At 36.2% G+C, this 25,748-nt stretch overlaps 1 protein-coding gene and 1 non-coding gene across 3 annotated transcripts; one reads left to right on the top strand and one right to left on the bottom strand.

Moving 5' to 3' along the window:
• Positions 1–9,885: 9,885 nt before the first annotated feature.
• Positions 9,886–9,957, top strand: TRNAP-AGG (transfer RNA proline (anticodon AGG)). Its single transcript has one exon. It is a non-coding gene; the product is annotated as a tRNA-Pro (tRNA).
• A 1,067-nt stretch (positions 9,958–11,024) lies between these two features.
• Positions 11,025–14,679, bottom strand: LOC114305562 (rop guanine nucleotide exchange factor 7). 2 transcript variants are annotated; one of them, XM_028250672.2, is made up of 7 exons: positions 14,086–14,679; positions 13,697–13,813; positions 13,392–13,546; positions 12,909–12,983; positions 12,531–12,821; positions 11,996–12,352; positions 11,025–11,787 (listed from the first exon to the last, which is right to left on the bottom strand). In XM_028250672.2, the coding sequence occupies exons 1-7, from the start codon at positions 14,366–14,368 to the stop codon at positions 11,266–11,268; spliced, it is 1,800 nt and encodes a 599-aa protein (XP_028106473.2). In that variant the 5' UTR covers positions 14,369–14,679; the 3' UTR covers positions 11,025–11,265. The 2 variants fall into 2 exon arrangements, with proteins under 2 accessions (XP_028106473.2, XP_082731993.1); XM_082875867.1 differs by having other exon boundaries at positions 13,697–13,810; positions 14,086–14,633.
• Between the last annotated feature and the right edge of the window lie 11,069 nt (positions 14,680–25,748).

Raw genomic sequence — 25,748 nt, forward strand, 5'->3', positions numbered from 1 at the left:
AAAACAATCCGGCACACAAAGTCTATTATGAAATTTTAACACATCGTTTGCCAACACAAATCCCGGCCTCGGTTTTGAGTCTATTTCATCCACAATCTTTTTCAGGAATTCATCTTACAGTTGTTTCTCTCTAATCTCTTCAAGGATTGCAAGTTGAGCAGAAATGACGGCCAAGATCCCGCCATGTTCTCGCAACACAATTTCAATCTCATTCTTCTCCAACTCATGCAACAACTCTCTTTGATCGGTGAGCAAACATGATAAATTTCCAATAGATTTTCGGCTCAATGCATCTACAATGGTATTTGCTCTCCCTGGATAATACAGAATTTGCAAATCATAGTCCTTGATCAATTCCAGCCATCTTCTCTGCCTCATATTCAGTTTTTTTTGGTGAAAAAATATTTCAAACTTTTATGATCGATGTACATCTCAAAAGTTACTCCATACAGATAATGATGCCAAATTTTCAAAGCAAAGACTACAACTGCGAGTTCAAGGTCATGGATCGGGTAGTTCTTTTCATGTGGTCGGAGTTATCGAGAGGCATAGGCAATTACCTTCCCATTTTGCATTAGCACATAACCCAAACCTTTATAGAAGGCATCACTATAAATTTGAAACCCATCAGTTCCGTTAGGCAAGGTCAGAATTGGTGCAGCTACCAATTTGGTTTTTAATTCTTGAAAGGTTGACTCTTGTTGATCGTTCCAGTCAAATGGTACATTTTTCTGTGTCAGCTGTGTTAATGGCATTGCAAGTTTCAAGAAATCTTTCACAAATCTTCTATAGTGGCCAGCAAGTCCCAAAAAACTTCTCACTTCTGACACGTTTGTCGGCCTAGGCCAGTCCACAATAGCTTCAATTTTCTGCAGGTCAACAGAGATACCTTCCTTGTTGATTACATGCCCCAGAAATGCCACACTGTCAAGCCAAAATTCACATTTGGAAAATTTTGCATATAACTTCTTCTCCCTTAAGGTCTATAAAGCAATTCTTAGATGTTTTTCATGTTCCTCCTTGCTTTCAGAATAAATCAATATATCATCGATGAATACAACAATAAGCTCATCAAGGAATTGTTTGAACACTCTATTCATTAAGTCCATGAATACTGCAGGTGCATTAGTTACCCCAAATGGCATGATTAAGAATTCATAATATCTGTATCTAGTTCGAAAAGCGGTTTTCTCAATGTCTTCTGCTTTCACTTTCAACTGGTGATATCCGAATCTAAGATCTATCTTAGAGAACACTTGTGCTCTTTGAAGTTGGTCAAACAGATCATCTATTCGGGGGGTAGTGGGTACTTGTTCTTGACAGTTACTTTGTTCAATTCACGGTAGTCAATACATAACCTCAAAGACCCATTTTTCTTTTTGACAAATAACACTGGATCACCCCAAGGTGAAGTGCTCGAGCAGATAAACTTCTTGTCTAATAGTTTCTGAAGTTAAGTTTTCAAATCTTTCAATTCAGAGATGGACATTCTATATGGGTTTTTGGAAATCGGTTGTGTTCCGTATACAACATCAATAGTAAACTCAATTTCCCTATCAATTAATTCTCCAGGAAATTCAGTTGGAAATACATTAGGAAATTCATTTACTACAAGGATGTTCTCTACAGTGGGATTATCAGAAGTCACAGTCAAAACATAACACATATACCCTCTACATCCTTTCCTAAGCAATTTAATAGCTTTCATGGAAGAAATCAAGTATGGGAGAGGGACCACCCCATTCCCAGTAAGCATAAACTCATGTAACCTAGGTGGACGAAGTATAACAGACTTATTCACACAGTCAATAGTTGCACAGTACTTCGTTAACCAGTCCATACCCAATATGCAGTCAAAATGATCAATTCCCAAAGGCAATAAATCAACATACAACATCACATCACCAATCATAATATCACACGCCAGATATACATATGTACATACCATAGAACCCCCAGATAGTATAGATACAAACAATAAATAATTCATGGATTCTAAGGTCTAGTTAATTTTCGAGAAAAGGCCTGCGACATAAATGAGTGTGTGGAACAAGAATCTATCAAGACATATGCATCGTGGGCACAAACAGAAATTATACCTGACACCACAGATTCGGTGTTCTGCACATCTTTGGCACTAGTGCAAATATTCTCCCTTGCCTTAACGTTTCATTTCCAGTGTTATCCCTGGCATTAGTTCTTGCATTTGACCTTGCTACAGAAGCAGATCCAACTAAACTAGCCGCAGGATGGTTAACATCATTAGATCTCATTGTACAATCCCTAAACATGTGGCCAGTCTTGCCACACCGAAAACACGCACCTGATACATAGTAACATGCACCTTTATGCTTCCTTTTGCAATCGGGACAGTTTGGAATAGAGCCACTATTCTGACTAAAGTTACTGGAGGATCCTATATTCTGCCTTTTTGGAAATGATCGACCCCACTTGAAATTAAATCCGGATCTTTTACCCTTTCATTTAGTTGTTGGAGTTGGAGCTTGTTTCTTTGCTGCCAAAATGGCCTCTGCCATCAATGCTCTATCAAGTACTTCCACATATGTAGGCAACTTTAGGACACCTACTCGATCAAACACATCCAGATCCAATCCCCCTTCAAATTTCCAGGCCTTTTTGTAATCTATGTCAACCATATAAGGAGCAAATCTGGCCAACTCCGTGAACTTAGCCTCATACTCGGCTACAGACATCTTGTTTTGCTTGAGTTCTTGAAATTCTGACACTTTTTTGATCTTTGAAGCATTGGGGAAAGTACTTGTTGTAGAAGATTTCATTGAATTGAGCCCATGTCATGTTCCCATTGCTATCGCAGATTAACAACCACTATCTTCGTGCTTCATCTTTTAAAGTGTAGGTGGCCAAAAGGACTTTTTGTGTCTCAGAGCACGGCAATACTTCAAATAGCTTGTCCATTTCCAGTAGCCATGTTTCTACCGTTAGGGGTTCAATACCCCCAAAGAAGGTTGGCGGTTTCATCTTCATGAATTTCTGAGTGAGGTTGATTATGTCATTGTCATCCGGTTCAACTTGCACCGGCAGAGGCATGGGAGGTAAAGGTTGTTGCCTCTATTGTTGTGTCATTGCTTTAGTTAAGGCTATGAGCATTTGTTCCATTCAACTCATTTGAGCCCTAGAGGACCCTACTGTATCATCACTTCTTGTATTTTCCATTGCTATAGGGAAATAGGAGAACAATAAACATAGGCAAATAGTTCTTTTCACAATGTTCGGAACATTCACTCCTAATTCATTCGTTTCAATTTCATATGTTCATGTTCAGATGCAGTTTTCTTACATACAGAAATTAATACACACTCACGCATGCAGATGGAATGCCCCTAACTCTTACTAGGACATCCTATAGCTCATATGGACTCATGTGTGCAGTATAATGCATGCTCTGATACCACTCTGTCGTGACTCAAACTCGCCCCATAGGTTTAGCATCGTAACCGACCAGTAATCCTTGGATTACCAAAGGCCTTTGAATAGAATAACTTATTATTAGGGACTATGGAAGCAAATAAAAAAACATACATAGTCCATTGAGCTGTAGAGACATATATGGGACAAAAGATTTTTAAACCTTATACACATAGACGTGACGTCAAAATGTAGTAGTCTTACGTCACATTGATTACAGATATAGCCAAAAGGGACTTAGCCCAATATACAGTTAGCACGAAACTTGTTCATAATCCGAAGAGAAAATAAAGCCTTATACGTTCACAAAACATGACCACAAGATATACGGAACCTCCTCGGGAGGCACAAAGGCTGGCTAACAAAAACTCTCCAGGCGGTCTTCACTGAGCCTGGTCACGCACCTGGTCACTTACATATATAAATAACTGATGAACGAAGCCCAGTAAATAATAACAAAGTAAAGAGTTTAATGAATGATGTCTCATATCAGATTTCAGATCAAAAACAAATTTAGACCCGCATACTTATCCAGAAATCATAAGCAAATATTTATAGTACATCTATTTAACTATTATAACATATCAAATTTGCATAGTCGGTACCGACGACCATATGGTCCACACCTTGTACACAAGTAGCCATGGTATTATTACCCCCAGGCAAGGGCCACGTAAGTATAGACCTCGGTATTGTTACCCTCGAGCAAGGGCCACGTGAACATAAACCGCAGTATTGTTTCTCCTGGATGAGGGCCACGTGCATATGGATCACGGTATTGTTACCCCTGGGCGAGGGTCACGTGAATATAGGATGCCACAATTATATATCAAGAAAATGGACATTCATTCATGATTCACAAAATAGCATTTTAGAAAATAAATCATTTTATATCATCAGAAAATAGTTGAAGTTAAGCATAACTTTACAGAGTTATTACTCACAGATGGCTCCAAAGCAAACAGACAGAGTAGGCAGATCAGATAACTTGCAGCGCGTGACCTACATAGATACAAAACGAATACGTACAGAATTGAACACCTGGAATCGTAACTTAGTTCTTTCTTATATTGGTGTGTTCTATCTCTTTTCCTCACTATTCTGTTTTAAATAGGGCTTAGGAATACGTAGGATGTAATGAGAATGCCAAAATGTGATTCAGAACGCATAGTCAGATTTACTGAAAATAAGGGTCCCGCTCGAGCGGACGTCCAAACATGTGAGTGGTCGCTCAAGCACAACTTCCCTCGCTCGAGCGGTCTATAAACTCTGCAAAAGTACTGGTTGTGTGAAATTTTCGCTCGACGACCGCTCAACGGTCGCTCGAGCGTATGACTAAGGTCTTCGCTCGAGTGCAACTATTGTGGCTCGAGCGGTCTATAAAACATATAAACTTCTGGGAGCATGCATTTTACGCTTGAGCCAACTATAGATCGCTCGAGCAGAGGTGCAAATCACGGAGTGGTCACTCGAGCGCAGGATCTGTCACTCGAGCAGAGAGGCAAAATCTAGAATTTTCAAATTGCTCTGCCAAGTGTAAAATTCAATTTCAAAGCTGCAAATCATGGTCTTTTGGGCCAAAAACTTGAGGAAACACTTGTAAATGGATAAAACATGGTGAATTCAAAATCATTTCATAAAATCAAGGCCCAAAAGCTTGCCAATTGTGCAAAACAACACTCCATTCTTTGAAAACATAACATGCATGCTTTATCTTGACTTCAAAGCTTCCAAAACATGATTAATTGAGGTCATATGGTAAGATATGTGATGAATTCTCAAAACAAGGCCAAGATGGACACATGCAAGTATGACTTGAGTGAAATTCAAACTCAAAACACCATGATATATGCATGCATGCATGGAATGATCCTCTTTTCTAATTCATTAGCTCATCTCTTGCATAACTTAGCTTAATTCTCAAGAATTCTTGTAGTAAAGTCATGATTACAAAGTTTAAAGACAAAATTCTTACCTAGAGTCTTAATTGAACAAGTGTAGAAACTTCAACTCCCAATTTCTTTGTAAGTCTCTAACAATTCCTAGCAATTCTCCATTTTCCTAGCTTTGAACTCAATTTTTCTTCTATTTCTCTCTCTTCTATGTTTTTTGTTCAAGGTAGGGTGATAAGAGAGTGTAAAGTAAGCTAACGAGTTCATATGGGCCTTATATAAGCTTAGTTTGTGGCTTAGTTAAATTTTGATTAAGTTACTCAATTGGACATTAATTATTCTAATTTAATCGTTCCGAATCAAATTTTAATTAAACCTACCATAATGTTCTAAAAATTCTAAATAGTACATAAATCAAGTCAATTTCGTAATCAGATACCGATAAGGCCCTCAATTTGTAGAACGAAACAGAAATACAAACAGATATTTCTACGATAAACAGATATAAATACAATAATACGACACACACATGCAATTAATTCAGAATTTCACCTTAGTTACTGATTAGGCTTATTTAATCATGAATTAACGTTAATAGAGGTCGGGATTATTCCAGCAGCTCTCTGGAGCAATCCGCTCATGAGGCAGAAAATTTTGCTCGTGCGGAATTGAAACCGCTCGGGCGGATTTCGACGTGTCTATCTCGAAATTCATGCTCTTTTCCTCAAAACTAATGCCAAAAGTGTTTTTGCATAGATTTTCTTTTCTCTCTCTCTTTCTCTCTCTCTCTATATATATATATAGATTTTTATCTTTTCTCACATTTCTCTCTAAAAAACACACCCAAATCCAACTTCTCTCTAAGATTTAGCTCAAATCTTCAAGACTTTGAGGAGGCCTTTTATACCAAATTGAAGAAGGCGGCGAGGGCTCCATTTGTAACCGACTGGATCATGTTTTCGTCAACTTTGACTTCTAGAGTTTCTTCCTCCTCAATCTCCCAAACTTGAGGTAGGGATTTTCTTTGAGTTATAGATATATATATATATATATATATTGCAAGTCTATGGTTATTTTGATATTGTTTGGAGTGTGTTGAACTAGGGTTAATTTTTTATGAGATTGTGTTTTGCTCAACGAAGGGTTTTTCTCAAATCTTTCTTTAAATCTTTGATTTATGTACTATAAGAATGTTTGGGAGTTTCATGAGTTGAAACTTCCTTCTTCTTTTTTTTAAATGAGGAAACCCTAATTTTGTAAAAATCATAAGCTTAAGGAAGTTTAAGAAATAGTAGTATCAATGAAAAATATGAGTTGTGTGATAGTTGGTGCTTTTAATTGCATAAAATCTTTCAAAAAGAGAAACTCTAATTTTCCTTGTGAAAACCTAGATTTTGGAAATTGGGAGAAAAGTTGGGATTTCGTGAAATCAAGAATTGTTGAAATTTGTTTTTGAGAAATGATGAGAAAGTTGTTACGTTTACCCCTATTGTTGAAATCCCTTGTAAGAGAGAAATTGATATTGAGAAAATAGTGAATGACATGTTGTTATACTTATCTTGGAAAGAAGAAAATTGGGAATGATGATTTTTATGTTGAGAATTATTTGATTTCAAGGGACAAGAAATGTGTTTGATGATTGTTTTCATCTATCTCTTGGAATATATATTGTATACAAGTATATTGAGTAGATATGTGGAACTTGATCACAATGGAATATTGTGTGGATGAAATAAGAAGGTATTGAGAAATTTTGAGAAAGTCCAAAGCATTAATATAGATATATGTTACATTGGCATTTCATTTCATGTTCATTGATTTCTTTTGAACTGGCATTATTGAGATCACTTTTAAATGAAAAATGGTTTTGTAGAATAAATATTGTTATTGAACTGTTTGGGGATAAATACGGTGGGAAATCTTGTTAAGGGGTGTAGTTTGAGAATTAAGTTGCCCTAAGTGTCCTTAGTGTAAGATTAAAAACAAGCATATGTGGGTACCTAAGCCCTCTGGTTAGAAGCCAGTAAGGTAAGATTTGGTAGTGCTTGATACGCTTACTTGCAGACACTAGCCGTGGAGATTTGCCTAAGTCGTATTTATTACCCCTTGTTGATATATGGAAATCATTGGATTAATTATATTTTCAAACGAGCATTGTGCATAAGATTTTCAAAAGAAGAAAATTACTTCGAGCATGGCATAACATGTGCATTCATGTCATGAATATACATGAATATACATCTCTTGAATCAATGTCATGAATATACATGTATGAGAAGCTTGATTGGAAATTATATGATTCTTTAATTGCAAAGGATTCATGATTAATGAGGATTGAGGATTATTGATGAGTTCTTCTGCGTTATCATACGTTATCAAATTGGGGGCGTCACAGTTGGAAGCTGAAGTTTCTATCCCATGCGGGTTGTGAGGTGCTTCTAAAATCTGTGACCCAGGCCATGCCTTCTTATGTCATGGCATGCTTCCTCTTGCCAAAACATTTAGGTGCTTCTTTAAATTCTCTGTTGAGTAATTTCTGGTAGAAGGGGGACCCAGATAGTAAGAGTGTTCATTGGATTTCATGGGAACATATGATCATGCCCAAGCTTAAATTTGGGATGGGTTTTTGTGACTTTAGAGCCTTTAACAAGGCCTTACTAGTTCACCAGGGATGGAGATTGATCAAGAACCCCAATTCAAATTGTGCTAGATTCATGAACCTAACACTAATTTCTTGAATGCTAGGAAAGGAGCACGAGCCTCTTGGGCTTGGTCCAACCTAATGGGCGGGCGAGAGATTCTAAATTGAGGTACTCGTTGGCAAATCCACAAAGGAGCTTCAGTAAATTTCTGGGATGATAGGTGGGTGGCCAATATGAAGGATTTTCGGGTTAAATCCGCAAAGCCTCATGGGTGTTCTCTTGTGAAAGTCAGTGATGCCCTTAATCCAATATCTAAAGCCCAGGATGTAAATTTTCTGCAACAGTTGGTGTCTAAGGTGGAAGTGGCTGGAATTTGCACAATGTCGACTTCGGTGGAAAACAAGGAGGATGAATTGATCCGGCATTTTGATGCTAAGGGAACTTACTCTATTAAATCGGGATATGGAGTAGAAGTTGAAAATCAACAGCATGGGGTGAGGGAGAGGCCTTCCACTTCTTTTCAAATCGCTGATTTTGTATGGAAGTTCATATAGGCATTGCCAGTTCCTCCTAAAATAAGGCATTTCTGTTGAAGGGCATACAACAGCTCCTTGGCGTCCAAGTACAATCTCTTTAGGCGTAAATGCTCCTCTAATGCCACTTGCCCAATTTGCCTAAGAGAACATGAGACTATTGAGCATATTTATAAGAAATTGAGAAAGATTGAGAGAGCAAATTAGCTCTGTGTTTTTGATCTGTATTGCAACCAAATGGAACCTCCATTATATAGAGATGTTTTACAAGACAAAATGATGAAGCCACCGAAAGATAGCAAAAGGAAAAGAAAGCATCTCTGTGCTAGGCTAGCAACAACTATGCAACAACTATCTATATTTAATATAATCTATTAAATATAATATCTACATATATTATCTACTATTATAATATCTACATACTATTAACAATATTCTTTGTGGGTGTGAGTGGACAAGGGATGTGTGGTTCAGGAGAAGCTAATGGGGCTGCACACTGGGTGGCTGGAGAATTTCTCAAGGGTAGTTTACCCAATTATTGAGTTTGTAACCCCCCGTAGGCTCTGGAAAGAGCTTTGAGTATTAACTTGTAATTGACTTTTCTGTGTTCAAAATATGGCCTTGTTTGGGAAGTGGCTATTTTAGAAGTTTTTTAGTTTTTTGATTATTTTAGTAGGTTATTTTAGTTTTGTGTTTGGGAAGATGAGATGAATTTTTATTTGAGTTGTTGTATTGAAAAATGTGTTGAAATGATGTTTAAAGTTAAAATGACAAATTTGTCCATAAGATTATAATTTTTTTAAATTGATATAAAGGGGTGAAATTGTAATTTTCCAATTGATTTTACAATCTGTCAACTGACAGTGTAGGCTGTGCCTACACTATCCCGAGCTGCAGTCTTTTTTTTTTTTTTTTTTTTGAATTTTGAATTTTGAATTTTGAATTTTGCACCTCCGCCTACTGTTCACACTTTTTGGCTTATATCCTAAATGAGGCTATAATAGCCTTAACCTGTGTTTCCCAAACGGCGCCTATATATAATTGTCACATCCAATAACTGTTTATTGATTTTTCTTATTCATCAAAACACTCAAAATTGGAAAATAATTTTCCATATTCATCAAATAGCCCAAAAATTTAAAATAATCATGACTTACATCTTGGAGATTGAGGTTGAATTCATGATTTTATGATTTTAGAAATCTTCTTGGCATTGAAGAAGTTTGCTTAAAAAAACTCGATGCTATTTACTGCATTCTAGAATTGTCATCATTATTTGAACCAGCAAATCTGTAATAGATGCACAACATTGTTTATTCAAACCTAATTGATTATATGATATATAAAATAGATGAAGCACTTAATATAGAAGGGCATTTGGTCTAGTGGCATGATTCTTGCTTAGGGTGCAAGAGGTCCCGAGTTCAATTCTCGGAATGCCCCTTTTTTGATGAAGTTCTTTCTTTTTCTTTCTTTTTTGGTTGGTCCTTGTCGGTGATAGTGAAAAAACTGCAAAATGATCTTCTTTTTTTAGCTAGAGTATTGAGAAAGGAAAGAAAAGGACACCCAAAATATTTTTTTGGATTGTCTAAACAATCTCTCTAGTTGCAGCCCAACATAGAGCAAAATTGCATGTTTCCATCATTAAGACACCAGGAATCAAGAAATGCAAGGGTGCTCTGCTCATAACCAATAGACATCAGAGATGCAAGCAGAGTTGTGAATGTGTTACTATAGATATAGGTGTGTTATGAAAATCAACCAATTGAATGTAAAATAAAATAAGGGTAAATTATAAATACACCTTTTGAGATTTATTTAAAATACGAATTGCCTTCGTGTAGTTTGAAAAATTACAAATATCTCATTATCAGAATTTTTTATTTAACAGAATTAATTAAAAAAGTAAAATTTCTAACTGTTTACCTCTACAATAATAAAATTATTTGAATTATTAATTAAAATAAAATTTAACATTATTAAAAATTATTAATTAACTTGATGATTTTATTAATAAGATAATTTATTTGATATGAAATTAAAAACCTTAGGAGGCATAATGTAATTTCTAGAACTACAGCGGATAATTTGTAATTTAAGTAAATCTCAGGAGATTTTTGTAATTTATCCATTAAATAAATAAATAAATTGAAATGGCTATTGAAATTTGAAACTCAAAATCAAAATATGAGATAGTTATACTGGGATAATTTGGAAATAAGTGTAAATAGTTCACACTAACAGAGTTGTGTTTATATAATAATAATAATAATATTAATAATAGTATAGATAACGAGGAACCCTTGATCCCACTTTTGGTGAGACCCAGGATAAAACTCCAAATATGACCATACACTAACCTTATATATAGAGAAGTAGGAATTCAAATTTAAGAGCTCTGATTGACTTACCCTTTCAAGCTAGCCCTCATGGATGCAAGCTCTCTGACATTGGGACTAAAATAATATCTAACCTTATTGATTGCCACAGTTCAACTATACAGAAGAAAATTGAACAATCAAGTGTCTATTTCTATTTAGTTGTAGCTCCATAGAATACATACATATGGAAATACAGTTCTACTGTCAAAATAAAACAACAGCACACAACTAGCAAGATATCAGAAAATCAAACGAAAAAATGCTCAATTCCTACATAACATATGATCACAATCAGTAAAAACCAAGAAGGTTTTTTATGATGCTTTTGCATTTTTGTTTTTCGAATACATGTTTCTCTTTCCTTCTCTCCTCAACGATCAATCTGTCGGAACCTGTCCCCATTTTGGGGAGCTGGAGGCTTTTTATGACACTCTGAACCGTCCGTGCTCTGAGATGCAGGCACTTGAGCATGTTTGTTTGGAACTAAACCTAACCCTTCTGTTGGATTCCCACAATTTTTCACTTTCGCATCGCTTCCAAGATAATTTGTTAAGGCTCTTTTCACCCCAAAGCCACGACGTGGAGGCTTGTTGTTGTTGTTGTTGCCACTAAGAAATGGAGTTATCTCTCCCCTTGCAGGGCTAATCAACGGTGCAGGTGAAAACTTTGGTGTTGTAAAAGCTGTTCTGTATGGAGTGCCTGAGCCGGGCACTGAATGTGAGACTGAAACTCTCTTTTGAGCAATCACGCTAACAGTAGGAACAGACCCCAGCTTATCAGAATGTCTAGTCAGGTCATCGACATATAGTAGATCATCAATACGTGCCACAATATTAAATGCCAGGCTTTCCAAAACCCTTGAGTAGCTCTCTAGGACGGATTTTCCAATATCCTGAAAGTTGGAAAAGTAAATAAGATTGTTGAAGCAAATCAATACCTTAACTAAGCTGAAAAAACAAGCTGATTATTGAGAAGTTTCACCAAACATTTCTAGCACAAATTTCCAAAAAAAAATTATATATAAAAAAGACAAAAATAAATACTAGGCAATAAGCAGGACACCAGAAGAACTAGAATTTTCATCAGATGGCAGTGCGAACCTTGTTGTATTGTATCTTGCTCGTATCCAAGGTAGTCTGGGTTAGACCAGGGAACCGTTGTTTCAAGCAAATCAGGAGGCTTTCAGCTCTTTCTGCAAGCAATACCAGCTTGTCTCCATCGATCATTAGATCCTTGACCATCTCCCAAGATGATTTTGCCGCAGAGCGGTTTGCATTAGTCACGGGTTTTGAGTGAATTCGTCTACGCCACACATAAATTGATGCCTCCACACGGTTTGCAATCTCCAGAGCAACATGTTCAGAGGACAGGTCAAGGCAATCAAGCAAGCACTCCGACGAGAATTGATCTGATGTGATGTACCGGTAAATAACATCACCCAAACTAGCTCGCCCATTCTAAAATGAACAGAGGAAAGAAAAGGTCAACGTAAGATCTCCCTAGCATATGGAAATAAATAAATAAATAACACGCTTTGGCATCGTGGATAAAGGATAACACTCTGGTACAACTTTGGCTAATTTTGACAAAATCTAGCTTTCAATGAATAATTTTGGTGCTAGATTGGATTCAAACCTTTGGAAGAGCTTCCAAGTAAGATTCAGGAACTTCCATTTCAGCTAAAGCAATGCTGTTGATAGCCATGGCAGCTTTTAGTATTTGATTTGCGCATTCACGCTTGTGATGCAACTGCTTCCTCGTATCTTCGTGGAGACCTCCAGGAGGGATGCGAGGCACTGGTAGCCACCATTTCTCCTCTTGCCGTTGAACGGGCTTACGAAAAGAGGCCGAACCATCGGCTTCTGGGGCTATAATCCCTTGATCAACGTACCAAAACTCGGTATTGATAAAACTATCTAGTATCTCCTGTGATAGGAAAACATTGGCTTTTAACTTCAAATTGCTTTATGAAATAGAGTAGTGGACGAAGAGAAAAGTGAGGTCAAATCTTACAATGAGCATGTTGTCTAGTTTACGGAGAGCTGGGAGGTTGATGAGAAGATCCGCCCGTGGTCTGCAAGTCATAACCTGAGTAACAAATGCAAAACCAGTCATGAAACAAGAAATTGTGATATAATCACCAAAGAACTGACTTAATTTTCTTTATTTCCTCATTGGGTTTTGCACATTTTTGCTTCACTGATCATCCTAGAGTTCACAACTAAATGTAAGATTTTAGCAAGATCTTTCAATAAATATAACCTTCCAGCATTAGCACAATTTTCTAATAAAGGGGAAAAGGCTAAATTTGGATGTAAATTTCACAATAGAACTTTTCAACTGAAAATTGATCTAAAATAAATTAGATGCCTTTACCCCACGCTATTCTAAGAAATTAAGACAAATTGTACCCAAAAAAAAAAAAAAAAACACATCTTAGTTTATAATGTTTACTACTAATTGAATGTAAAACTAAGATTGCTAAATTGCAGTTACCTCAAGCTTACTTCCATCAGGAAATGTTTGCCAAGAAGGTATTAACTCAACGATGTGATCGGTAACACAAAGAAGCCATTCCATCTCTCTTCGCCACATCAATTTCTTTTCAGAAGGCAATGGTTCCAACCTCCAGAGTTGCCCAAATACAGTAGCTACAATTAGGGTTTAATATAATGATTAAACTTGAGCGGAGAACCAAAATATAAAGAAGTTACAGAGGAAAACCAATCTCATTGTCAGTACAAAGCAATTCCACTAGAACTCATAATATAGAGAGAGAGAGAGAGAGAGAGAGAGAGTACCACAGAGGTTGGTTATGGCATTTGAAATCACTAATGCGGTGCAAACCCCTTTACCACTCCCTGACATGTCTTCACCAAGCAACAACTTTGCAAACCTCTCCTTCATCATGTCAACTTCTATGCAATTCAAATTCAAAAACAAAAAGACAAATTAACAAAACAAGAAACTGCCCAATTCAACAACTTGAATTTTTTTTCCCCGATATGCATAAATGTATATAGATGTATATGTCTGTTTTCTGATTTAGTAAAGCTAAGCCCATTTTACTTTGTAGAATTTGAATTTTTCTTTCCAGATAACAAAACGACAGGAAGCGTTAAACCTGTACATATCATTATTTTCTCGGCAACCAAACAGAGTTTTAGAAGCAGAAACACCCATCACTAACCTGAAATTTTCGAACCCAATTTCTTCACCTTCGAATCATCCAAATGGGATTTAGGTTCAACCTCAGATGCATCAGAAATCGAGCAATTTGACACATGGGCTTTGCGAATTGGCCAACCCAATGGAGCCGGCGAAGAACACTCCTTACCTTTCGCTTCGTCCGTCGAAGCATCAGAGCTAGATCTCCTCGAACATGTGGTGGAATCGGTGAGAGATTCAGTTGCACCGCCGTTAGATTCAAACCCATCTTTTCCTTCACTAGTCTTCTCAGCTAAATCCTCCATACTTGGCTACTTTCCGAGAAAATAAATGGAGGTCTGCGAGAAATTTTGTTTAAACTTGAGTAGAATCAGCTACATTGAGGATTCTAAGTGCAAAAAAACATGTCTGGTGTGGAGAGAGAGTGAGAAATTTGAAGGGTTTGTAAGGTGCCATGATTACTAGACGTTGCTCTAACACATGATCTTCTGAGAAAGAAGGGTGGCCTCACTTGACTCTCTCTCTCTCTCTCTATAAATTTGATTTCAAGGTTGCCAATTGTCGAATCCAACGTCTCTCTCTGTCTCTCTCTGAAAATATTCAAATTTCTCGAAATAAAGTGCCCGATTCAAAAAATAGTAATCTAGGCCGTAGGAGGGATGGATTTGTCAATGCAAGTGAAGTTACACTTCTACCCCCAAACAAAGCCTTGGATTTTTTTAAATTGTGCTTCACTTTATTATTATTTTATGAGCAGGACTAGAAATTCACATTTTAAATTTATAAATTTATCTATAATGATATAATAAAAAAGATTGATTATATATCATTAAGGGTTGGTTTGGGGTGTCCTAAAAAAGTGCACTTTTTATCTTTTTACGAAAAAATGTGCAGAAAAGTAGAGAGGTGATGTGATGGAAAAAAGATAAAAAGATGGATTATATAGTCTATGCCAAACTAGTCCTAAGTATGTAGTTAATCAAAAATTAATATTTAGAGAATGGCTTCTCTCTAGTCCTTCATTGGACTGGAGGATACTCTTAGACCCGTGGAAGTCTGTCACGAGTTCCGTTTCGATAATATGAACCGTTCAATACGTAGAAATCGTCGAATAATATATAAATGTAAAAAATCACGTTGATCAAATATCGATAACTATGTAATCAAATTAGATTTTTGTCAGTCGTTTATTTTCCACCGTCTGTTTTTTTTCATACAAAACTGAGTTAATCACATAGCTATTAAAATTCGATCAATGCGATTTTTTACAAGCATATAATACTCGACGAGTTTTACACGTTCAACAGTTTGAATTATCGAAACGGGACCAATGGTGGACCTCCGCGAGCCCAACAGTACCCTCAAGTCTGATGAAGGACTGGAGGGAGGCCATTCTCTAATATTTATTATGTGAGTGAAATTATGAAAAAATTTTCAAAGTCTCAAACATTATTCTTATTTTATATCTTATAAATGCAATTTTGATAGTCATAGGTTGTGTTTAGAAGGATTTTCAAATCAAAATTCTACCCACAAATTCTAATATCATGTTTGGACAGGGTTTTCAAACTATATTTCCACAATAAACATAAAACTCTGTAGAAAACTTTGTGTCAGGCGGGATTTTTAATTTTTTTTTTTTTTTGAAATTTGACCTAACCGGTCGTCCCACCGGTGGTTCGGCCGGTAGACCGGAATAGTGCAATATATATATATATATATATATTGCAATTGATACATGATAATTTTTATATATTCAAAAAAAAAATATTTTTTGAATTTTTAAAAAAAAGTTATGAGTTTTAATAGAATTTTAAGTTGTGTGTTTAGTTATAAGTTGTAAGTTTTTATATCAAATATCATATGTCACATCAAAAATTTTCTACTCTTTTCAAAACTCATTTACCAAACAAAATTTTCACACTCAAATCATAATTCCAAAACTCACAAACTCAAAATACAACACTTATTCTCAAATAAAAAGCTCTACCAAATGCTACTAAATGGTAGTGGGGTTGTTTGGGAATAGATTATTTTAGTAATTTTTTAACTATTTTATGAAAAGATATATAGAAAATTATTGAGATGGTGTGATCTAAAAAAGATTCTTAAAAATAAATACATACGCTATTTTAGGTTAACACAAACAACTACAATTATTTTTAGACTTGTGTTGGGTACACAAAAAATAAGTAACTTATTGATTTATTAGTTTATTTGGGTTACATTACATTTTTACTTTTATACACGTCTTTTTATAATAAATAAAAAAATTCAAAAAATAAACCGTATACGGTTAATTTTAACAAAGAAAAAATAATTACATTATTTTAGTTCAACATCTAACATATGAATTCAAAACCTCATATTTATGGCTGATTTAGAATGTGACTATTTTAGTTGATTTTTTAATTTTTTATAAAAATATATGAAAAAATATGGAGAGTGATGTGATTGGATAACATTTTCTCATATCCCAAACACCATCTTATATATATATATATATATATATATTTAGAGCAATGTGAATAAATTAGGTGGATTTGAATGGATTGATTTATACTTTTGTTACAAACATACCACAAATTGAGACAAAATCAAAAAATAATAATAATAAAATAGAGTTAATTGAAATTAGATTGATCAATTTTAAATTAAAGACGAAGTATGAAGATTACATAATTTATAAATATAAGTAGAACTACATTAAATTAACATTTTAACTACATGTAGTTACAAACACAATAATCATGATAACCACAATTTCATCCACCACACAAAATTTTCCATCATCGAAATCTTTAGTCAAGTCGTTTCAAAACACTCAACATTATTTGATTATATCTCAAAATTCAATGACAATAAAGTGTTATTATGAGATAGAGAGATGCAAAGGTTTAAAGACACATAATCCTTACTCTTTCACTGCATCACATGAATATCAATGTACAAAGTTGTAATTTGCAGTTAAAATTGTCATTTTATTTGTAGACAAAGAATAGGATTTAGATTATAATTCATTGATTTAAACAAATTGGGCACCACCATATAGCCGTTTTTAGGGTCATATATAGACCCATAAAAATTTCAGTAGTGGACTAATGACTAGCCTCTAATCATCTGTTTTGGATTGTTGTCCCTTAAAATAAGGCCTTTGAGCCATTGATCAAGGTTCAAGATGAGTAGAGATTAATATCTTAATGTATGCATGAAGCATCCCTAGGACACCTTGAGAATGAACATTTCAAGTTAAATGAAATAAATATACGATAAGTAGACAATTACATAATGTAACTAAGATATTAATTAAGGCTAACATTGTGATCATTGTTTTAACTTCAAGAATGTTTGTCTAATCGGTTGTACAATTTTTATTTTTTATTTTTGAGAATTTTGTTAACAACTGCCTTAAATGCATTGATTAACAAAACTTGAAAGGGTCAAACATTACGAAACATGCACCTTTACAAAAAAAATATATGACAATTTTAAGTTTAGCTCTCGTTTGAGATGAGTTAATTTAGTTTAGTTTTTTGATTATTTTAATGTGGTTAAAAAAAAAGAAACTTTTTTGATAAATTCACTTTCTAAGATCTTTATTTCATCTAACCCATATTCTTTTTGATTATTCCATTAGGTCCTATTTGAGATAAGAAAACCAAAATACCCTTTTCATCTACTTATGTTCCATTTAGTTCACATTATTTTCTTATGTTTCAATAAGTCCTATGGGTGACATAATTACCAAAATACCCCTAATGTGAATGTTCACACCGTCAATGTGAATGTTCATATCGTCAATGTGTAGGGGTCCGGTCCATGTCGATCCTCGTGGGTGCCCGGAAAAGTTCGAGTCGGGCCGGGCGGGCCCGGCCCATTAACAATGTGAATATTCACATTGACATGTTAACATTCACATTAATAGGAGTGAAAAATTGGCCCGCGTCCCATGGCGGCGCGAAACCCGTCTACGGCCCATGGGCGGGCCCGGGGCGGCCCGTGGACAATGTGAATATTTACATTGACATGTTAACATTCACATTGATAAGAGTATAAAATTGGCCCGCGGCCCATGGGAAGCCAAAAGCCCGTCCGCGGCCCTGGACGGGCCTGACTCGGGCCGGCCCGTTGACAATGTGAATATTCACATTGACATGTTAACATTCACATTGATAAGAGTTTAAAATTAGCCCGCGCCTCGTGGCTTCCTGGAACCCGTCCACGGCCCGTGGACGGCCCGGGGCGACCTGTTGACAATGTGAATATTCACATTGACATGTTAACATTCACATTGATAAGAGTATAAAATTGGCCCGGCCCGTTGACAATGTGAATATTCACATTGACATGTTAACATTCACATTAATACGAGTGTAAAATTGCCCGCGTCCTGTGGCGGCGCGAAACCCTCCCACGGCCCATAGGCGGCCCGTTGACAATGTAAATATTCACATTGACATGTTATCATTCACATTGATAAGAGTATAAAATTGGTCCGCAGCCTATGGGCAGCCAAAAGCCCGCCCGCGGCCTCGGGCGCGCTTGGCCCGACCCGTTGACAATGTGAATATTCACATTGCCATGTTAACATTCACATTGATAGGAGTTTAAAATTAGCCCGTGCCTGGTGGCGGCCTGGGGCGGGCCCGGCCCGGCCTATTGACAATGGGAATATTCACATTGACATGTTAACATTCACATTGATAAGAGTGTAAAATTGGCCCGCACCCCGTGGGCGGCCCGAAACCCGATCGCAGCCCGAGGCGGGCTTGGCCCGACCCGTGACAATGTGAATATTCACATTAACATGTTAACGTTAACATTGATAGGAGTGTAAAATTTGCCCGCGGCCCGGGTAGGCCCGGCCCGGCTCGTTCACAATGTAAATATTCACATTGACATGTTAACATGCACATTGATAGGAATATAGAATTGGCCCACGGCCCGTGGGCTGCCCGAAGCCCGCCCACGGCCCGGGGCAGGCTCGTTTGGGTCTGGACCCGAACATGTCCGAGACCCTAGGCTAGGGCCAAGGCCATCACTTTGAAGCCCGGCCCGGCCCATCAGCCTGCTTAAGGCCCATTTAAGGCTCGGTCCGAGGCCTAGCCCGCCGGAGGCGCAATGTCTTTTTTTGTGGAAACCGCCCTAGGCCACTGGCCAATTTTATACTCTTATTAATGTAAATGTTAACATGTCAATGTGAATATTCACATTGTTAACAGGCTGGCCCGGGCCCGCCCCGGGCCGCGGGCGAGCTTTTGGCCGCCCATGGGCCGCGAGCCAATTTTATACTCTTATCAATGTGAATGTTAACATGTCAATGTGAATATTCACATTGTCAACGGGTCGGGCCGGGCCTGTCCCGGGCCGCCCATGGGCCGCGGGCGGGTTTCGCGCCGCCACGGGACGTGGGCCAATTTTACACTCCTATTAATGTGAATGTTAACATGTTAATGTGAATATTTATATTGTCAACGGGTCGAGACCGCCTCGGCTCGCGGGCAGGTTTCAGGCCGCCCACGGGCCAATTTTACATTCCTACCAATGTGAATTTTAAAATATGAATGTTCACATCATAAAATTGCTAACCGTTCAAAAAATATCTATAAGGGTATCAAAATTAAATATAAGGGCACAAGTGTCCAAGAAAATAGTGTAAATCAAGAAAAAAGACTTTATGGAATAAAATTATACATACATGGGACTAAATGGGTTAAAAAATTCCTTCATGGATTTCTTGGGTTAAAACACTTCTAAATGGGATTTATCAATAATTTTCCCTAAAAAAAATTATATTTTGGATAAGTTTTGATTTTTTTTTTTTTTTGGTAATTAATTTGATAATTGTAAGAGAAAAAATAAAATGATTATGATTTGAATGTGATATTTTGTCTTATTGACTAAATTAACTTGTTTTTGTCTTTATTAACTAATTTAGCTGAAATAGCTCATGTGAAACGAAACCTAAGGACACTTTCATAACTTTTAATTTTATAATTTAACCTCACTTTTTTTTTCTTTTTCTTTTTCCGCCATCTTTCTCTTCTATTTTCCTTAATAACTTATCCCACCACCCATTAATATTAAGGATTCGTTTGGGATGTGAGTTGAGTTTTTGGCTATTTTAAGCTGAGACTAAAAAGCCTGATTTAGGATAAATTTTTTGATTTTTTTGACTTCTTGACTTTTTGGTGAGGTGTCCATAGGTAAAATTACCAAAATGCCTTTGGGCATATCATGTTCCCTTTGCTGTTCATTTACCTGGGCGTGCGGGTTGCAAGGCTGCCATATTAGCTTATTATTTTCGTTTTCTTTATTTTTTTTGTTTTTTTTATAATTACGAGAAAAATGAGAATTTTACCGTTCTTAAAAATAAAATTTAAAATAAAAAAGGAGCGCTTGTAAAAAATTGTATGTCGAGATACAAGTTTTGAGAAAAAAAATTCAAAATTTTGTTTAGTTCAAATTTTTTGAAAACAAATTTCCAAAATTACTTCCTCTCTCCCACATATCAATCAATTACTTTTTCTCTCTCCTTTCTCCTTCTCAATCACTTGTTCTCTCACACACATTTTCTCAACTACATCAAATCATACCAAACTCCCAAACTGCAAAACTATTTTCAAAATATAACCAAACAAACTAAAAATATTTCAGTTACTCTCGCCCTAAATTTTTTTTTTAAATGTATCTCTAAACACAAACCAAACACATCTATAAATTTCCCTTTTGGTATCTATTTGCAGACACATCGACTCTGCACTTGTTTTACAATTTGTTAAAGAAAAGTTGGTACAAATCATATTGCTACCTTTTATCCAAAATTGAGTTGATGGCCAAATATTGTAATTTTTGACATAGTACGTGTCGATTTTATTTTTTTTAAACTTTTAATTTTTCTGTCAAAGTCATCAAATCATAATACCATGGTTTGCCATCGTGCTACCATGCTTAATTATTACAAGCACATAACAAACTTTCTCTTTCTCCAACCCAATAATTTTACAAAATAAGGCACGTAAACCATAGTACTTTCATTTTTTCGTGTAAACTCATATATATTGTACAATATAATATAATCGCATACATCCCGACTGTGGCTGAACAATGTTACAAGCATACAAATATTAGGTTGACTATATGTTTCCTAACATTCTGTTATTGTGCATGTACACTATCTTGTCCCGTATGCAAACTCGCATCAATGCCATATGGGATTCCTCATCCCCAACCATTAAACCATCCTTGTCATGTGCAACTTCCGGTATGCCATTTATTATTGCCACAGCTGCTTCCTCATTGAAGATGGGGTTAACAGTTGTTGGATTGCCAGTATTTCTACGTATATAGTTATGTAACGCCATTGACGCACCAATCAACTGAACTTGCAAATTTACAAAATCATATTGAGACATATTTTGAATAAACCCCCACCGATTTTTCCATGCGTCGAAAGTGCGTTCCACCACACTTTGTAATGACACATGAACTTTGTTAAATAATTCCCTGGGGTTGTTTACTGTCCTACACCTTTCAATAATATGGAATTGTTGGTGGTGGTCAAGGCTTCCTTTGAATGGTGCTAGGTAATATATGCGGTTCGAATAGCCATTATTGACAAGATAATATTTGCCTACAAAAATACCAAAAATTCAAATTAAATACCGCGATAATTTTTTTTAATATATATGAATATTATGTATCGAAAAAAATGGAAATGCAATATCATATTCTTCAGGAAGTGGAAAAGAAACATTGTCATTTATGATTATCTCATTGAAGATGCAACTATCGTGCATACTTTCTTCTCATCCAAAGGATACGAAGGTGAAACACATGTCAAAATCGCATACGGCCATTATATTTAGGGTGTGATAGTATTTCCTACCAAAATATGTTGGAGCGTCTGGCCTCGTAACGCATGCAATAACATGTGTTCCATCAATGGCTCCGATATAGTCATGCCAACAACCCTGTTGTCTACACATTCATTTCAACATTTACATGACGTTGATTTACCCTCTTTTTTTTGTGGTCCCGTTGTTCCCTATTATACATTACTTGAAATGGCATAAAAAAACTTTAATATGTTTTGGACAAACATTGCAATTTTCCTACTTTTCCATTGCACTACTTCCCATTCAGGTTTTAAATTTTGAACAAACATCTCGTCAATGAAATAAACCAATTATCTTAATACTTGTAGGGGTACATGAAATGGTTTTTGTTTGAATGTTGATGACACAAAAACCACGGTGTTTTTTACACGTCATGTCAAAATAATTTCCAAACATTCAAATAAACTTAACTGAGTCATGTTTGAAAATAGTACCTTGAAAGGTAGGTATGTCCATTTAGACTGCACGTATGGATGCATATCTTGCTAACTATATGTTGGCTTGCAATGTACGATAGTGAACTCCTTCATCACCGCTAAAACATTTTGCACGTGCCAGGACACAGTCTCTCCCGAATGTTGAAACTGTTCTTGGATTTTGCGATTCTGAAACCCTCTCAACACATGGATAATCATTGCAAAACTTTCTTGAACGGCTAAGCCATGTTCACGCTGTGGTACTTGTATCCCGAAATCATTGACTAATGTGTCACACAAAGACGCAAACATGTCCTTCGACATGCACACATTTTCCTCAAATCGACTAACATGGCCTGCATACGGTTCGGTTATCCATGCATGTCCATTCAAAATAGAAGTGCGACATGGCGTCTTACACATGTGTTTTTCGTACCACTCACATACCAGCATGCTTCGAGAAATGTCCAGTTATTTTGTTGTTGAAGCTGTATGGCCATTTGGTTAAGCATTTCCATTAGACCGTCATTGTTGCTACCATTCCCAGTGTTCATCATGTCAAATTCAGTGATACCTACAACATTAGGAACAGTTCAAATCTGTTGACCTGTGATGGACTGGGATAATGTAATAATAGTTGTGAAAGACAACCAAATTGACCTTCAAAGCCACTTTTATTCATGACCATGTCGAACATACCTAACAGGTAGGTACAATTACATGTAAGAAGTTATTAACTCATAATTAAAAAAAAAAAAACTGAAACTGCTGTTTCTTGCTAATATATAAACCAAGAATTATTCTCTTACATTACCAACATAACCAAAATAATGGTACACAAAGCTATAAATAAATAAATAAACAAGCATGACACGACAGCCCGCCGTTGTGAATAATAAAAAACAGACAAAAGCATCCTATTCCATCGTAAAAACCACACACAATGATCATATTTTTTGGAGCTAAGAAAAAAAAAATGAAAAAAAAAATGAAAACAATACAAACAACCATCCTGTTTATTACAAGTCTAACATCCATGGTAATTAAAATTTTTCAACGATGAGAAAGGAAGGCCATATTCAACATGACACTCTATCACACCCATCGAGCCCCAAACAGGTTCGCAAACAACGCAGCAGCACTGCATTGCAGCTATTTCTGTGTCAACCAGCCTATAATGTGGTCGTCATCAAGCTGGCACATCATCACCTCCTGGTAATCTGCGTTGTCCATCAGTGTCGACAAAAAATGGAATAGCAGCGTACCGAGAAGGGAAAGAATGGCCCTGAGCCGTTGCATGCACTCCAAAATTGTGTACAGTGATTCGTTACCAGTGAGGTGTCTGATAGTGACTTGCTGATTTTGGGTCTGAACCACGTTTGTCAAATTATTCATGCTTTCCACTACGATTGACGCACCACTTGTTGCCTTCTTCGACTTTATACAACTTGTTGACGGAGTCCGTTTCTTTTTCACCGCAGTATCAACTAGTTCCATTGAAGAATCTTGATCCACATCGGCTGCACATGCAGGGATCGGATCAGCAAATGGCCGCAATCTTATACTGTCAACTGAATCGGATGAAATAGCTATAGGTTCAGCTGCAGTCTCTTCCGGTGTCCAATGGTTCTTACCCGTAGCAAAAGCCCTTGTGAAAACCGTCTCCATCAACTCGCGATGTTCTAAAGTTTTTTTCCTAAACTTTGCACACACCTTGTTTGTCTGAAAAATGAAAATTGTAAATAAAAATTATTACTACATGCAATATAAGGAGTTTTAACTACCAACAAAAACAAATATAAATGGTAACCAAAAAATATGAAACAAAACAAACATGTGGAAATAAAAATTTACTTACCGATTCCATCTTATCCCACTCCACATCCAGCGCCTGAAACAAACAAGTTGCGCTGTCAAATCCTATCCCTGAGATTCCTTTGCTGGAATCCATCAACTTCCTCCAAGCATTGCATTCTTTTTTTAGACTCATATATTTATTCTTCAACTGTTTCAGCCCATGTTTTTTTCAAATTTTTTTTTTTCAAATTTCTTTGCCAACGACTTGTACCCAGTTTGGCTTAGGACTAGGAATGGGCGATTCCCTTTTGTAATCTCATCGGCAATCAGCTGCAAGAAAATCCGAGTTGATTCACTATCCCAGGATGCCTTGTGGTTGAACTGCTTTTGTGTTTCTTCAACACTACTAGACTTCTCTATTGCAATGCCTTTGTTTTTCGAAGGGATACGAGGAGAAGTACGTATGGAAGCCATTTAGACTGACCAAGAATACATGCCAAGTAATTTACGGGTCAACATGATCACAATCACAAAATTGCATGGGAATGACTATTATATAACCATTGCATAGTAATTAAAAAGATTTGGTTGCTACGTTAACAATATATAACCATTGCACAGTAATTAAAATAAGAATAGCAACACATAACATTCATGCAGAACGAGTGGCCATAGGAATATAAATAATTTTGTTGCACTAAAGTAGTCATTAACGTCTCCCCCGAACTATTCCTGAAACCAAAGGCGAAATTAAAGTGATTACAGTTAACATCATTACAACAATCGTGTACTCCAAACGCTAAGTTTACTTACATACGCAATAACAAAATGACAACGAAAATGCACAGCACAGAGACAATGATTTTAAGGAGATGCAACAAGTGTTGAATGTGTATGACAACATCCCGCAAATGCATGACAATGTCATTTGTGGAGGATGCAGAGTTCATGCTCTGTCTCCTTGGTTCTTCGCACCAACCAATTCAACTAACACAGGGCTAACGAGTGAAAATGTCGAAGTTATTAGTCAATTGGTTTGGGATTAAATGCAATCCTGACCGTTATTGAATTGGGCACTCACCACAGGGCGGGGATAAGCAAAGTACGGACGCCTTGGATTTTTGTTTGATCTGAATATCTTCACAACACATTAACCATAGCCACAGGCACACATCTGACGTGGCTATGTAGTGGAAGTTGTAGTTGGGTAAAAAAAGGATTGATTTGTTTTCTGACTGTGTAAATGACTACTACAAATATGTTAACATGTAAGTGCCACATAATTCAAAGTTTAGGAATTCTTTCTATATAAAATGACAAATGTCCTCATTTGTTTCTAAAAACATGGGGTTTTACAAAAGAAAAAATTTTTACAAGCACAAATAACTTGACAAATAGTAAACCAGAAGCGAGTATATTATTCTAGTGTAATTCATATTATTTATGTGTAAAATACAAATATTATAACAAATGAAACCAAAAATTTGCATAAAAATAAAAACTATTATCCAGACAAAATTGAGTTGCAAAATTATTCATTAGGCATTTTATTGTAAATATTATATGATCATGTC

Source organism: Camellia sinensis, chromosome 1 (genome assembly GCF_055761805.1).
Source record: "Camellia sinensis isolate YWXY chromosome 1, ASM5576180v1, whole genome shotgun sequence".
NCBI lineage: Eukaryota > Viridiplantae > Streptophyta > Magnoliopsida > Ericales > Theaceae > Camellia > Camellia sinensis.